Here is a 13,929-nt window from a genome sequence, read left to right as displayed (position 1 = left end):
TTCGAAAGAGCTCTTTCTCCACCTTGATGAGTTTCCAGTTTCAAAGATGGGTCCATTTGCATGTGACTGACAGTTTTCTTATAGCTGAGGATCCATCATTTCTCTTTTTCTTTCTTACCCTCCCCGACCCCAACTCCTTCAGCCACCCCCTGATAAGATGCTATACAAGGGCTAGAGATGGTAGCTGTGTGCGGTGGAACAATTCAAAGTCCTTTGTGCAAGTTCATGGTCTCAGCAGAGACGCAGCCCCCGTGCGTTCATGCCGATTCTCCTAAGATGAATCACTCCTGGTGAAGTCCTGTGCCTCACCGGGCACCTGCCCACAGCCACTGAGCCCCATGCTCACTCTCTCACTCAGGAAAGGCCCTCCGGCTCCTGCACTCACTGGCTGTTGATGTGTGGCTCCGGCCTGAGACCCAGGCCCTCCACTCAGCCCCACCTGGAGGCTCTCTCCCCCTAGGGTCCCACAGGCACCTTCAGATCAGTTTTCCTAATAGGGAATGCTTCTTCCTTCTGAAAGGAAGAAGCTTTTTCTCTATGGCCCGTGTTGATGGGTGGTCCCCACCCCACCATCACCCAAGCCATAAGCAAGCTGGCATCCCAATTCCTCCCTCTCTCTCACCTGTTCATCTGTCTCTAAGTTCTGTGGGTTTACATCAAAATAAGACTTTAAACAATCCTTCTTACCATTCCCGATCCTCTGGTCAAGGACCTCATTATGTCTCTCCAGACGTAGCAGCAAGCTTCCCAACTGGATTCCTCTTTCTACCAGCCTCTTCCGGTCAGTCACCCCACAGCTGCCTGAGGGTTCTTTTCAAAAGCACAAATCTGTTCTCTCTATTTAAGTGTCTGGTTTTTTTGGTTTCTTTTTTTTTTCTTTGTTCATTTATTTTGTTTCTTAAATCCCATGTATGAGTGAAATCATAGGGTATCTGTCTTCCTCTGACTGACTTATTTCTGCTCATAACAAAGTCTGCTTAAAATTCCTCACTGACAGTCCTTTACCTCCAGATAAAATCCACATCATTTACCATGCTCTCCAAAGCCCCAACTAATCTTTCCAAGTGAACCAAGGTTTATATGAGGAACACAAGCAGGGGACGTTAGCGTGGGTGCTCAGGTAGAAACAGAGACTGGCTGTGTGGTTCAGATTTCAGGCGTCAGAGTAGCCGGAGACGCAGACACTCAGGCCAGGCTGGGGGGTTGAACACTCCTCCCCTGGACTGTCTACCCATTTCAGCACCATCTGGAATGACAACTGGCCCCAGGACAGGAGCTCTCTGCTGTGCCCTCCCCTGTCCCCCGAAGAAACAGCCTCCCTAAAGCAGCTGGTGAAGGTGGGCCTTCAAGGTGGGCGGGCCACTCAGAGAACAAGGTCCATACCAGCTCTGGGGGCAAACGAAGGGAGAGGAACAGATTCTCCTATAGGAAGGCCCCGCTGCTGGAACTCCTTTGGCTGTGCCCAGGAAGCAGCCCTTCTGCTAACTGCTGGCCTGTCTCTCCACACCCCTGCAGGAGCCCTGCCCTCATCGGCTGCTTTATTGTGGACCGGCAGTACTTCCAGGAGATTGGCCTACTGGACGAAGGCATGGAGGTCTACGGAGGCGAGAATGTTGAGCTGGGGATCAGGGTAAGCAAGAGTTCCCGCCCAGAGGACTTGGCTCAGCTCTCGGGAGAGATGAATGAGTCTAAGGGGTGGAGAAACGGAGGAAAGGATGAGGGTGACAGATGCATTCTGAATGTCTAGTTCTTAACCTTGCTCCATGTGTGTGATCAGGGCTGCTTGGGGGCAGGCAGGGGACCTATAGAATTTGGAGGAAGAAAAGGACTTCAGAAATTGTTTTGGCTAGGGCTGGGGACATGGGAGGTTCAAGCTCCCTACTATGGGAAGAACCTCTTTGTTAAAACCAAACATAGGTTTCTCGGGGCTGAGCAAAAGTGTGCTCCAGGAAGAAACCTGCTGGCATCAAGGGGTGGCTGGATCAGAGTGACCTTCAGAGTCACTTCCCCTCAGAGTTACCTCCTCTTGGGATTTCTCACTCTGATATTCTCTGCCTCCTCTACAATAGTAGCCCAGAGAGCTTTCCTAAAGACTTTGTCAAGAGAGGGCTACGGGGGGCACCTGAGTGACTCAGTCAGTTAAGCATCTGCCTTTGGCTTAGGTCATGATCCAGGGTCCTGGATCGTGGGTGGAGCCCGGCATCTAATTCCCTGCCCAGTGGGGAGCCTGATTCCCACCCCCTCTCTGCCCCTCCCCCCATTCATGTTTTCTCTCTCAATCTCTCTCTCAAATAAATAAATAAATTCTTAAAAAAGAAAAGAAAAGAAAAGAAAAAGAGGGCTATGGGGAAATAAACTTATGGGGCATAAGACTAAAACACAGCCAGGCTCACTCTATTCTGTTTCCTGACCCCAACACATGCTGGTCAGATACTCAGACCTGTTCATACCTTGTCCGATTCTTCTAGAGGTAGCCACCATCCTGCCCCAAATTAGAGGGCCTTTTGCAACTATCAACACATGATGCGAATCCACAACAGGCATCATTTAATTTCTTATCCCATAGGAACATTTTCTAGGCTCTGACTTTTTCTCCTGGGCCCATGTAAAGATAACCCGAAAATGACTCCCCATCTCTATCACGTCTGAAGGACGCATGAGGTCCCATGGTAGTCAGCAGGAAAGTGATAAGAGACACAATGAAGGACCTCATCCTAGAGGGAAACCCACCCATCTGCCTGGGTTGTGGTCTTATCCTCACAGAAACCCCAACATTCAAGCTGTGGCTTATCTCCACAGTGGACCCCCTTGTCCTATCCATGGGGATCTTAATTTTAAGCAGCCTGACACATCCCCTCTGTGGCAGCCCTTGGAAAGGACCTTGAACCTGCTGGAGTTTGTGGAAATCATCCAAGATATCCCTCCTCCCTGTCAGCCCTCCACGAAGACCACTGCAACATCTGGCTGGTTCTGACCTATGACCCCACTCTTGCCTCTTTTTTTTAGCCTCTGTGTCTCCAGTTCCGACTCAAGGACTCCAGCTTGGGTCCACCCTCCTCTTAACTCTAACTTCCTTAGACCTCCTACCCCACTGGGCAGCCAGCTGACCCCGGACAGACCTCGCCCTGCCTTAAAGGGAGACAGGTCACCTCCACGAACCATCTCACAACATCTGCAGGGGCCTGACCAGCCCTGTGTGGGCTGCACTTATTGCCCAGACGTGTAATCCTAGGGCTCTGATGACTGGCAGCAGGAGCAGCTTGTCCAAAGCTGAGCTTAGAAAATGCTTTTAGACACCCATATTCACTGAAGCAAAGGGAAATTGCTTTGAAGGCCATTAGAATGCCTGGGCTTCGTGGGGAGCTAACGGACTCACAGAGGACAGAGCCCGCATTGTCTCCCTGGCCTCTCCAGCTCTCCCTACATCACTCATTTCTTCACCATCTCATTTCAGCACCACTCCTGGATAAATGATCGCCCCCAAACATACTATTTTTCACTAGGAGCTGCTGCCAGAAATTGGCAGAGCCCCCTCCCATATGCGTGCTCTCTGGGTAAAGATGTTCGGGGACCAAGAAGAGTTAGACGCGTGAGCTCTGCTTCTCACTCTTCGCACACGCAGTCATGGAGCCGTGGGAGATATCTGGCTTCTCTGTGCCTCGATGAGAAAGCTGCTCTGGAGTGTGGGCTTGGGTGAGGCTTTCAAATATGTGGCAAAAATCTTTGGGTTTTGTGTTCAGGTTGTAAAATACAGTGCAAAACATTGCCTGGCATTTCCTTTTCTCCATCTCCTCCCTCCTGCTTGACAGAGATGATGGCACGTTGTGGTCATTGAAGGAAAGATGGTTTTTCAAGCAGGGACCCAACAGCCTGTTGTCTGGTAGAGCGGCAGACAAGGAGGAGCTAGTTCATTTGAATTCCAGGCTCTCCTTAAAGGGATGCAGAACTGCTCGTCGTCCCCGAAATAGATTTTCACATTTTGTGGGGCTGTTAGTGCCTTTCTTTCGTGTTTTGTGAGTTCACATCCCTTTCCTTATCTAGGATTCCCCTAGACAAGGTGCAATGATTCCACAGGATTGTTTGTAAAAAAGACAGACATTGTTTTTCTCACCTCTTTGAGTCAGAGGCAACTTATTCCATCCTTACCCATTTGGAACCCAGAGTTGTTTGCACAGTTATTCGCAACCTGCTCTGGCAGCTAACTATGCCATCCGTCTACATCCCTAAAAAGTAGTTCTTATTAGAAGACTCCTTTTATTCAGATGAGGGAATGGTGAAATTAAGAGTTTATGTATGCATACAACTTATAAGTGGTAGAGAAAAGATTCAACCCCAGATCTTTGTGATGGGAACGCCTAGAGAGATATACCACAGAATATCTAGGATAAAAACCCTATGAGCATCCCCCGCAAAATGATTACAGTGGCCATGCCGTAATTCCTTCTACTCTCTTCATAATCATGTCTACTGAGTCCCTATGTAAAGTCTTATTCTTAATTTGTGCTCCTTTCTAATAAGTCTTTTTTTTTTTTTTTCTGATTTCTACTTCCACAACTCACTGGGGAAAAGTAGAGAGTTGCTATGGGCAAGCAGAATGAAAAGAGCGAGATAATAAGAGGACGTTGAATAGGAGAGAGAAAGATTGTATAGATGATGGCTACAAATATGCTAGAATATATAAGAGAGCATTCAAGAGGTGGTAAGAAATTAAGAAATTATTGGAGACAATAAATAAATGGAGTTGACTGCCCTCAAATATATGTTGAAGTTCTAACCCCCCGTCCAGGTGAATATGATCTCATTGGAAATTGGGTCTTTGCCCATGTTAATCAGGTGAAGATGAGGTCATACTATGTTACAGTGGCCCTAATCCAATATGACTGGTGTTTTTAGAAGGAAAATTTGGGTACAGACAGGCTCAGAGGGAGGATGACCATGTGAAGGCAGAGGCAGATTAGAGTAATGCCAGGGAAGGCCTGGGGCCACCAGAAGCTGGAAGAGGCAAGGCAAGATCCTGCCCTAAGGCTTTAGAAAGAGCATGGTCCTGTCAACACCTGATTTCAGACTTCTAGCCTCTAGATTTGTGAGAGAATAAGAGAACCCGCCTGTGTTGCGTTGTTATAACAACCCAAGGAAATTAATACTGAGACCAAAAACATGAGTGAAAATAGGAACCTATAGGGACGCCTGGGTGGCTCAGTTGGTTAAGCAGCTGCCTTCGGCTCAGGTCATGATCCCAGCGTCCTGGGATCGAGTCCCACATCGGGCTCCTTGCTCGGCAGGGAGCCTGCTTCTCCCTCTGCCTCTGCCTGCCATTCTGTCTGCCTGTGCTTACTCTCTCCTCCTCTCTCTCTCTGATAAATAAATAAAATCTTTGAAAAAAAAATAGGAACCTAGAGAAAGTATGAAGAACCTGTTGACTTTAGGCTTATGATTTCTTAATTTCATGGAGTACAGAGGACAGGAAAGAAAGCCTCAGGGTTTCCCAACATCAAGAGTCTCATATAATAACCCCCTGATTCCCCATTTTACCTCTCACAAAACTAGTACTCCAAAGACCAATTATCTCTGTGTAAGATGAGCTAGAAATACTCCCACCCTCACCCCCAGAGTTAGGGTAAAAATTGCCTTCCTCAATTTTATGATGAGAAGAGAAGAAAAAATCTCCTTTGTGAATCCCTCCCTTGGATTTATAACATAAAATCAAAATACTTCATGGTCCAGAAAATCTCAAGAGCAGAATTTAACTTAAAGTTGTTGGAAGTTCTTAGGCATCTACAAAAATGTATACAAACCCTCTCTGGGGAAAGACCCCTTTAACCCAGGCTATAAAACTTCCCATGGCCAGAGTTTCAAGGAATGTGAATTCACCTTTTTAAAAAATCATAAGACAAGGGGAAAAAAAATGCACCAGAAGCAAAAGCACTGGACAGCCCAATTTGTTCTACAAAATCCTCAAGCATTGATTCTATCAGATGCAGGATATGAAATAAGTTGTATACTAGGTTTAAAAAAAATAGCAGATGGGTGGGGCGCCTGGGTGGCTCCATCAGTTAAGCATCTGACTCTCGGATTTGGCTTAGGTCGTGATTTCAGGATGGTGAGATTGAGCTCCCTGCCAGGCTCTGTGCACAGCAAGGAATCTACTTGAGATTCTCACCCTCTCTGTGTGCCTCTGACTCTCCCTCTCTCTCTCTCTCTCAAGTAAATAAATCTTTAAATAAATAAGAGATTGGAAAAATAAATAAGAAGAAAGAGACTATGAAAAAGACCAGTCATATTGGGATAAAAATAGAATCCCAAACATAATAAATATAAAAATGGGGATGCCTGGGTGGAGTTGAACATCCAACTGACTCTTGGTTTTGGCTCAGGTTATGTGATGGAGTCATGTAATGGAGCCCCCGGTGGGCTCCACGCTCAGTGGGGAGTCTGTTTGAGTTGCTCTCTCCCTTTCCCTCTGCCCTTCCTCCCCCTTGTGCTCCTTCTCATTCTTTAAAAAATAAAAAATTAAAACAAAAATGGAAATTAAAAGCTTAGTGGATTGATTAAATGTTCAGATGGACATTGTTAAAGGAAAAAATAGTACATTGGGAAATAGACCTAAAGAAATTATTCAAAATCAGCCCAGAAATACAAAGAAAGAAATAAGAAAAAAAAAAGAGAGAGAGAGAAAGAGAAAGAGACTGAAAGACAGGTAGAATTGTGGAAAAGTGTCTAAACATCTTAGAATTCCGATGGAGATGGTAAAAAGTGAGGATTAGGTAAAAGCAATATTTGAAGAGATAATGACTAAAAATCTACCCAAGCTCGTAAAAGATGCCAGTCCTCAGATTCAGAAAGCCAACCTGTCCAAAGTAGGATAAATACAAATATATTCACACTTAGACATGTTATAGTGAATGCCAGAGGCAGAAAGAAAATCTGATAGCAGTCAGAGAGAAAAGATAAACTACCAAAAAAGTAATAATAGAATAACAGGTGACTTTTCAGTGGAAAAAAAAAAAAAAAAGGAATCCAGAAGACCATGGGACAATAAATATTCTGAGAGAGAATAATTGTGAGCTTATGTATGTATGTATATGTGTGTGTGTGTATATATATGTATATATATGGACTCAATAAAAATATCTTTTAACTAGGGTAAAAGAAAATCATTTTCTAGAACATAAAAACTGCAAGAGTTTGCCACTAACATATCTTCACTAAAATAAATTATAAAGGGTACACTTCAAGTATAAGGAAAATTATCCCAGAAGGAAATCTGAAATAAGAGAAGAATACTTAGCTCAAAAAGTAGTAAATTTATGAGTAAATCTAAAGAACTGTTGATGGTAAATAACACTATTGTAATGTCTTGTGGGATGATTAAAACCACAATGCATGATGACAATTGCAAATAAGTTGGGAAAGGGTGATTGTAATTAGAGTGTTCTACATGCCTATATGTTAATGAGGATGGAAAGGATACTGGTTGACTTTGAATTTTGATGAAATAAGCATATTAAAGTTTCTAGGGAAGCCATGAAAAGCATAGATAAAGTATAACTTCCAGAGTTGTAGGGGAGAAAATAAAATATGAAAATGGAGAAATAGAAACAGAAGGGATGGTACAAAGAGAAAATATATGAGATGGTAGAAATTAATCCAAATGTATGAGTAAATACATTAAGTTACACAGGCTAAGTTAAAAGACAAACATTTTAAAATTATATATTTTTTTAAATTATCTGTAAGCTATTTATAAGAAACATGTCTGAAATGTTATAATACAGAAAGGTTAAAATCTAAATGTATAGAAAAATTATTAACAGGCAAATGTCAATGAAAAGAAAATTGCTGTACTTATATATATTAGAAAAAATATTATTACAACATATTTTAGCACAAATAAAGATTTCTACAATGTACAGTTCACCAGGAATATATAACAATTATAAACTTTTATGCACCTAATTGTGCAAACTTGATTTATATAAAGTAAAAGTTGACAGAATTATAAGGAGACATCAATAGCTCCACTGATGTAGTGAAAGAATTTACTAAATTTCTCCAGGTAAGTGATAGACCAACACCATTACTAGCTTGAATCTAATGGGATATAGAGAGCCCTGCCATCTAACAACTACAAGATTCAACAAATTTCAAGGATTAATATCGTATAGAGCATATTCTTTGACCACAATGTAATTCAATTAGAAATCCACAACTAAAAATTACAGAAATATTGGAAATTATGAAACATTTCTAAATAACTCATAGGTCAAAAAGAATTTATACTGGAGATTTGAAAATATTTTGAACTGAATGATAACAAATATGCTATATATTACATTATGTGAAATTTAGCTAAAATAGCACTTAAGAAAAGTTGTAAATTAAAACAGTATGGTATTGGCATAAAATCAGACATGAGTCATTGGAACAGAATGGAGAGCCCAGAAATAAACCCACACATACACAGTCAATTAATTCACAACAAAAAAGTCAAGAATATATAACAGACCAAGGACAGTCTCTTTAAAAAATGGTATTGGGAAGACTAGGAAGCCACATGCCAAAACTGGACCATTTTCTTACACCACACACAGAAATCAATTCAAAATGTATTAAAGACGTGAATGTAAGACCTGAACGCATAAAACCCATAGAAGAAAATGTAGACCGTAAGCTCCTTAGCATAGGTCTTGGTGATGATTTTTTAATTTGACACCAAAAGCAAAAGCAAAAAGCAGAAATGATCGAGTAGAAATACATCAAACTAAGAACATTCTGCACAGGAAAGAAAACCTATCAATGAAGTGAAAAGTCAATCTACTGAATGGGAGAAAATATTTGCAAGTCATATATCTGATAAGAGATGAATATCCAAAATATATAAAGTATCATAAAACTTAAGAGCAAAAAATCCTATTTAAAAATGACAGAATATCTGAATAGATACTTTTTCACGGAAAACATCCAGATGGCCAACAGACACATGAAAAAATGCTCAATGACACTCATCATCAGGGAAATCTAAAACAAAAACACAATGAGATATCACCTTATACAAGTCAGAATGGCTGTTATCAAAATGACAAGAAATAATGAGTATTGGCAAGGATGTGGAGAAAACAGAATCTTTGTGTTGAAGGGAATATAAATCGGTGCAGCCACTATAGACAACAGTATGGAGGTTCCTCATACTGTACCATATGATCCAGCAATTCCACTTCTGGGAAAACAAATATGTTGACTTAATAAGATATATGCATTCCTATGTTCACTGCAATATTATTACAATAGCCAAGATAAGGAAACAACTTAAGCATCCACCGGTGGGCAAATGAATAAAGAAAATGTGGTGTATATATTTATAATGGAATGTTATTCAGCCATTAAAAAAAATAAAATCTTGCCATTTACAACAGCATGGATGGACCTCAAGGGTATTATGCTAAGTGAAATGAATCAGATAGAGAAAGACAAATACCATATGGTCTTACATATATGTGGAATCCAGAGAAAGAAAGGAAGGAAGGAAAGAAGGAAGGAAGGAAGAAAGAAACAGGATGGGAGGAAGGAAGGGAGGGAAGGAGGGAGGAAGGAAGGAAGAGAAAGAAAGAAAAATAAGCTTGTAGATACAGAGAACAGATTGGTGGTGGCCAGAGGCAGAGGGTGGGCATGGGAAACATGGGTGAAGGGGGTCAAAAGCTATGAGCTTCCAGTTATAAAAAAAGTAAGTCACAGGAATATAATGTATAGCATGGTGACCACAGTGAATAATACTCTTGCATATTTAGAAGTTGCTAAAAGATGGAACACCATTCCATGCTCTTGGATCGGAAGAATAAACATTGTTAAAATGTTTGTACTGCCTAGAGCAATCTATACTTTTAATGCCATTCTGATCAAAATTCCACTGGTATTTTTCAAAGAGCTGGAGCAAATAATCCAAAAATTTGTATGGAAGCAGAAGAGACCCTGAATCGTTAAGGAAATGTTGAAAAACAAAAATAAAACGGGGGACATCACACTACCTGATTCCAAGCTTTACTACAAAGCTGTGATCACCAAGACAGCATGGTACTGGCATAAAAACAGGGACATAGACCAGTGGAACAGAGTAGAGAGCCCAGATATGGACCCTCATCTCTACGGGTAAATAATCTTCGACAAAACAGGAAAAAATATACAGTGGAAAAAAGTCTCTTCAATAAATGGTGCTGGGAAAACTGGTCAGCTATATGTAGAAGAATGAAACTCAACCATTCTTTTACACCATACACAAAGATAAACTCAAAATGGATAAAAGACCTCAGCGTGGGACAGGAATCCATCAGAATCCTAGAGGAGAACATAGGCAGTAATCTCTTCGATATCAGCCACAGCAACTTCTTTCAAGATATGTCTCCAAAAGCAAAGGAAACAAAAGCAAAAATGAACTTTTGGGACTTCATCAAGATCAGAAGCTTCTGCACAGCAAAGGAAACAGTCAACAAAACAAAGAGGCAACCCACGGAATGGGAGAAGATATTTGCAAATGACAGTACAGACAAAAGGTTGATATCCAGGATCTATAAAAAACACCTCAAACTCAACACACACAAAACAGACAATCATATCAAAAAATGGGCAGAAGATATGAACAGACCCTTCTCCAATGAAGACATACAAATGGCTATCAGACACATGAAAAAATGTTCATCATCACTAGCCCTCAGGGAGATTCAAATTAAAACCACATTGAGATATTACCTTACACCAGTTAGAACGGCCAAAATTAACAAGACAGAAAACAACATGTGTTGGAGGGGATGTGGAGAAAGGGGAACCCTCTTACACTGTTGGTGGGAATACAAGTTGGTGCAGCCTCTTTGGAGAACAGTGTGGAGATTCCTCAAGAAATTAAAAATAGAGCTTCCCTATGACCCTGCAATTGCACTACTGGGTATTTACTCCAAAGATACAGATGTAGTGAAAAGAAGGGCCATCTGTACCCCAATGTTTATAGCAGCAATGGCCACGGTCGCCAAACTGTGGAAAGAACCAAGATGCCCTTCAACGGACAAATGGATAAGGAAGATGTGGTCCATATACACTATGGAGTATTATGCCTCCATCAGAAAGAATGAATAGCAACATGGACTGGACTGGAAGAGATTATGCTGAGTGAAATCAGTCAAGCAGAGAGAGTCAATTATCATATGGTTTCACTTATTTGTGGAGCATAACAAATAGCATGGAGGACATGGGGAGTTAGAGAGGAGAAGGGAGTTGGGGGAAATTGGAAAGGGAGGTGAACCATGAGAGACTATGGACTCTGGAAAATAATCTGACAGGGTTTGAAATGGCAGGGAGGGGTGGGAGGTTGGGGGAACCAGGTGGTGGGTATTATGGAGGGCACGGATTGCATGGAGCACTGGGTGTGGTGCAAAAATAATGAATGCTGTTATGCTGAAAATAAAAAATAAATTAAAAAAAAGGAAGTTGCTAAGAGAGTAAATCTTAAAAGATCTCAACACAAAAAATTTTTTGTAACTGTGTAAGGTGACGGATGTTAACTAAAGTTGTGATCATTTCATAATGTATACAAATATTAAATCAGTATGTCATATACCTCAAACATTAAATTAAATGAAATTTAAATATTTTCCAAAAAATAAGAGAAACTGTATAGTATCCCACTCTTAGAAAGAAGAGTTTAAGGTTAATAAGATAAATATATAAGTAGTTAGAAAAAATATCTGAATAAAAACTGTAGGTGAAATAATAAAGATATGAACATAAATTAATGAAATACATATTTTTATGACTTGTAATTCATTCTGACATGTATAATTCATATCTGATATATATGTAAAAGATATATAGAAGATATATATATATATGTATATATATATATATATGATATGTAGAAATGACTAAAAAAAACAAAGCTTCATTCTTTGAAAATGTTAATCAAATTGACAAACTTTTACCAGGATTGAGAGAGAGAGAAAGAGGTGCCACAACCACAAATAAACAATATTAAGAATGGAAAAGGAGAAATGATTATAGTTGATATAGAGATAAAAATGGAAGAGTATATTGTTAAATTTATTCAAAAATGTGAAAACAAAGAGAACAAATTTATGGAAAAATATAGTTTATAAAAACTGACACAGGAAGAAATTAAAAACTGAAATTGTTCCATAACCATTAAAGAAGTTGAATCAGTAGTTTAATATATTCTCACAGGTAAAACACTAGGATGATGGTTCACCACCAAGCACTGCTAAACGTTTAAGGGATGAAAATATTCCAAACTTAATGCAAGCTATTTGAACGTAGAGTTGAGAATAGATACTAAATTCCCAAAAGAACAGTGGCTTGGATCTCTTCTAGGTCCAAACATCCAGGCAGATCCCTGGGTTTACAGAACAAATATATATATGAGAGAGAGTGTGAGGTGGGGGCTGGGGGAGGGGCAGAGGGGGAGAGAAAGAGAATCTTAAGAAGGCTCCATACCCAGTGCAAAGCCCCAAGCAGGGCTCAGTCTCATGACCCTGAGGTCATGACCTAAACGAAATCAAGAGTCAGACACTTAACCAACTGAACCACTCAGACACCCCAGCACAATTAATAATATTCTGAGTCATGAAAAAAGTCTGAATTGTAGACTGTGTACTGTGTTCAATAAAACAACAAGAGCACAACATATTTAAAAATTTCTTTGGAAAATGTAAAACTTGTTAAATTTCTAATATTGAAAGAGACAACTTCTCAATTATGTAGAATTGACATATAGAAATATATAGAAGCCTAGCCTGACTATTCTTTGAAATCAAATTCTTCCACATAAGTAACAGCTGTCTCCACCATAGAAGTAGGAAAGGGAGGGAAGGATGTTACTACCACTGTGCCAGTGCCCTTCCTAGTGTCCAGAGCAGGCGGTTGAAGGAAAGAGAGCTCTCCTCTCCCTCTTGGCTCTGGCTCTCTGTAATGTAGCACAGAGAAGAGTCTTCCAGATAGGACTCCATTGGACATCCATTTGGACATATCCGCAAGTCACCAACTCCTTGTCTGGATGTCCAAGCTTTACTCACTTGGGGGTTTCTTATTGGTATTTTGGACTCTCTGTCTTGGAATGGTCACAATCGTCATTCTCTTTAAAATATTGTCTGCTATTACACTGCCTCTTGAACAGCTTTTTCATCCTCTAGATTGACTGACCTTTTACCACCTGCTCCAAAGGCTGGATCATTTCTTTTATTCTGTCTCACCCAGATTACCCAAACCCTCATGATAGCCTTGCCTCTTTTAATTGTTCTTGCTTGGCCTCATCATAAGGTCTAACTGAGTATAGAATGATTCTCCCTCTTCTCCCTATATAACTGACCAAAATCTAGGGCAATAAGATGTCCAGCTGACTGGCTCCTCTTGTTGGCCCTGGGATCACCAAGAAATCAGTCAAGCTCCTCCTTATCTGGGTATCCTTTTTTAATAACTAAATAAAGCAGGAATTTGCATTGGAGATCTCTCAGCGCCTCAGACAAGAGACTTTATTCTGTTTCTATGACATCTTTTTATTGTCTTTGTCTACCAGTTTTCATGCCCTCTCTTCAATTTTCTTTCTTAGCCATGGAGAATTTAGTATCTCTCTATCTATACTTTAAGAAAATGCCAATCACTATTCCATAGGGCCTGTGGGATGAAGGAAGCAAAGAAGGTTATAGACACAGTAAGAACAGATTTCACAAACTGCATAGTCATCAGAAATTCCCTAGTCCTTGGACTGGGTTCATCTGTAGCTTCTATAATCAACTAAGGAATGATGGCAATGCCTTTCATATGTATTTTCAAATTTTTTTTACTATAATTATCCTATTTACTACACACAACAATCAAGTGCTATTAGCAAGTCAGATAGTATCTAGAAGTGTTATAAGATTAAAAATATTTATG

At 40.5% G+C, this 13,929-nt stretch overlaps 1 protein-coding gene across 2 annotated transcripts in view; it reads left to right on the top strand.

Annotated features, from left to right (window-relative positions):
• Positions 1-13,929, top strand: part of GALNT18 (polypeptide N-acetylgalactosaminyltransferase 18) — a 340,317-nt gene that overhangs the window by 244,240 nt on the left and 82,148 nt on the right. For both annotated transcript variants that reach the window (XM_082683098.1, XM_082683099.1), the window contains exon 6: positions 1,516-1,630. In XM_082683098.1, coding sequence (XP_082539224.1) covers positions 1,516-1,630 — 115 coding nt within the window. The remainder of the gene's footprint in view (positions 1-1,515; positions 1,631-13,929) is intronic.

Source organism: Mustela nivalis, assembly GCF_964662115.1.
Source record: "Mustela nivalis genome assembly, chromosome: 9".
Classification (NCBI taxonomy): domain Eukaryota; kingdom Metazoa; phylum Chordata; class Mammalia; order Carnivora; family Mustelidae; genus Mustela; species Mustela nivalis.
This window is presented reverse-complemented; position numbering and strand designations above follow the sequence as displayed.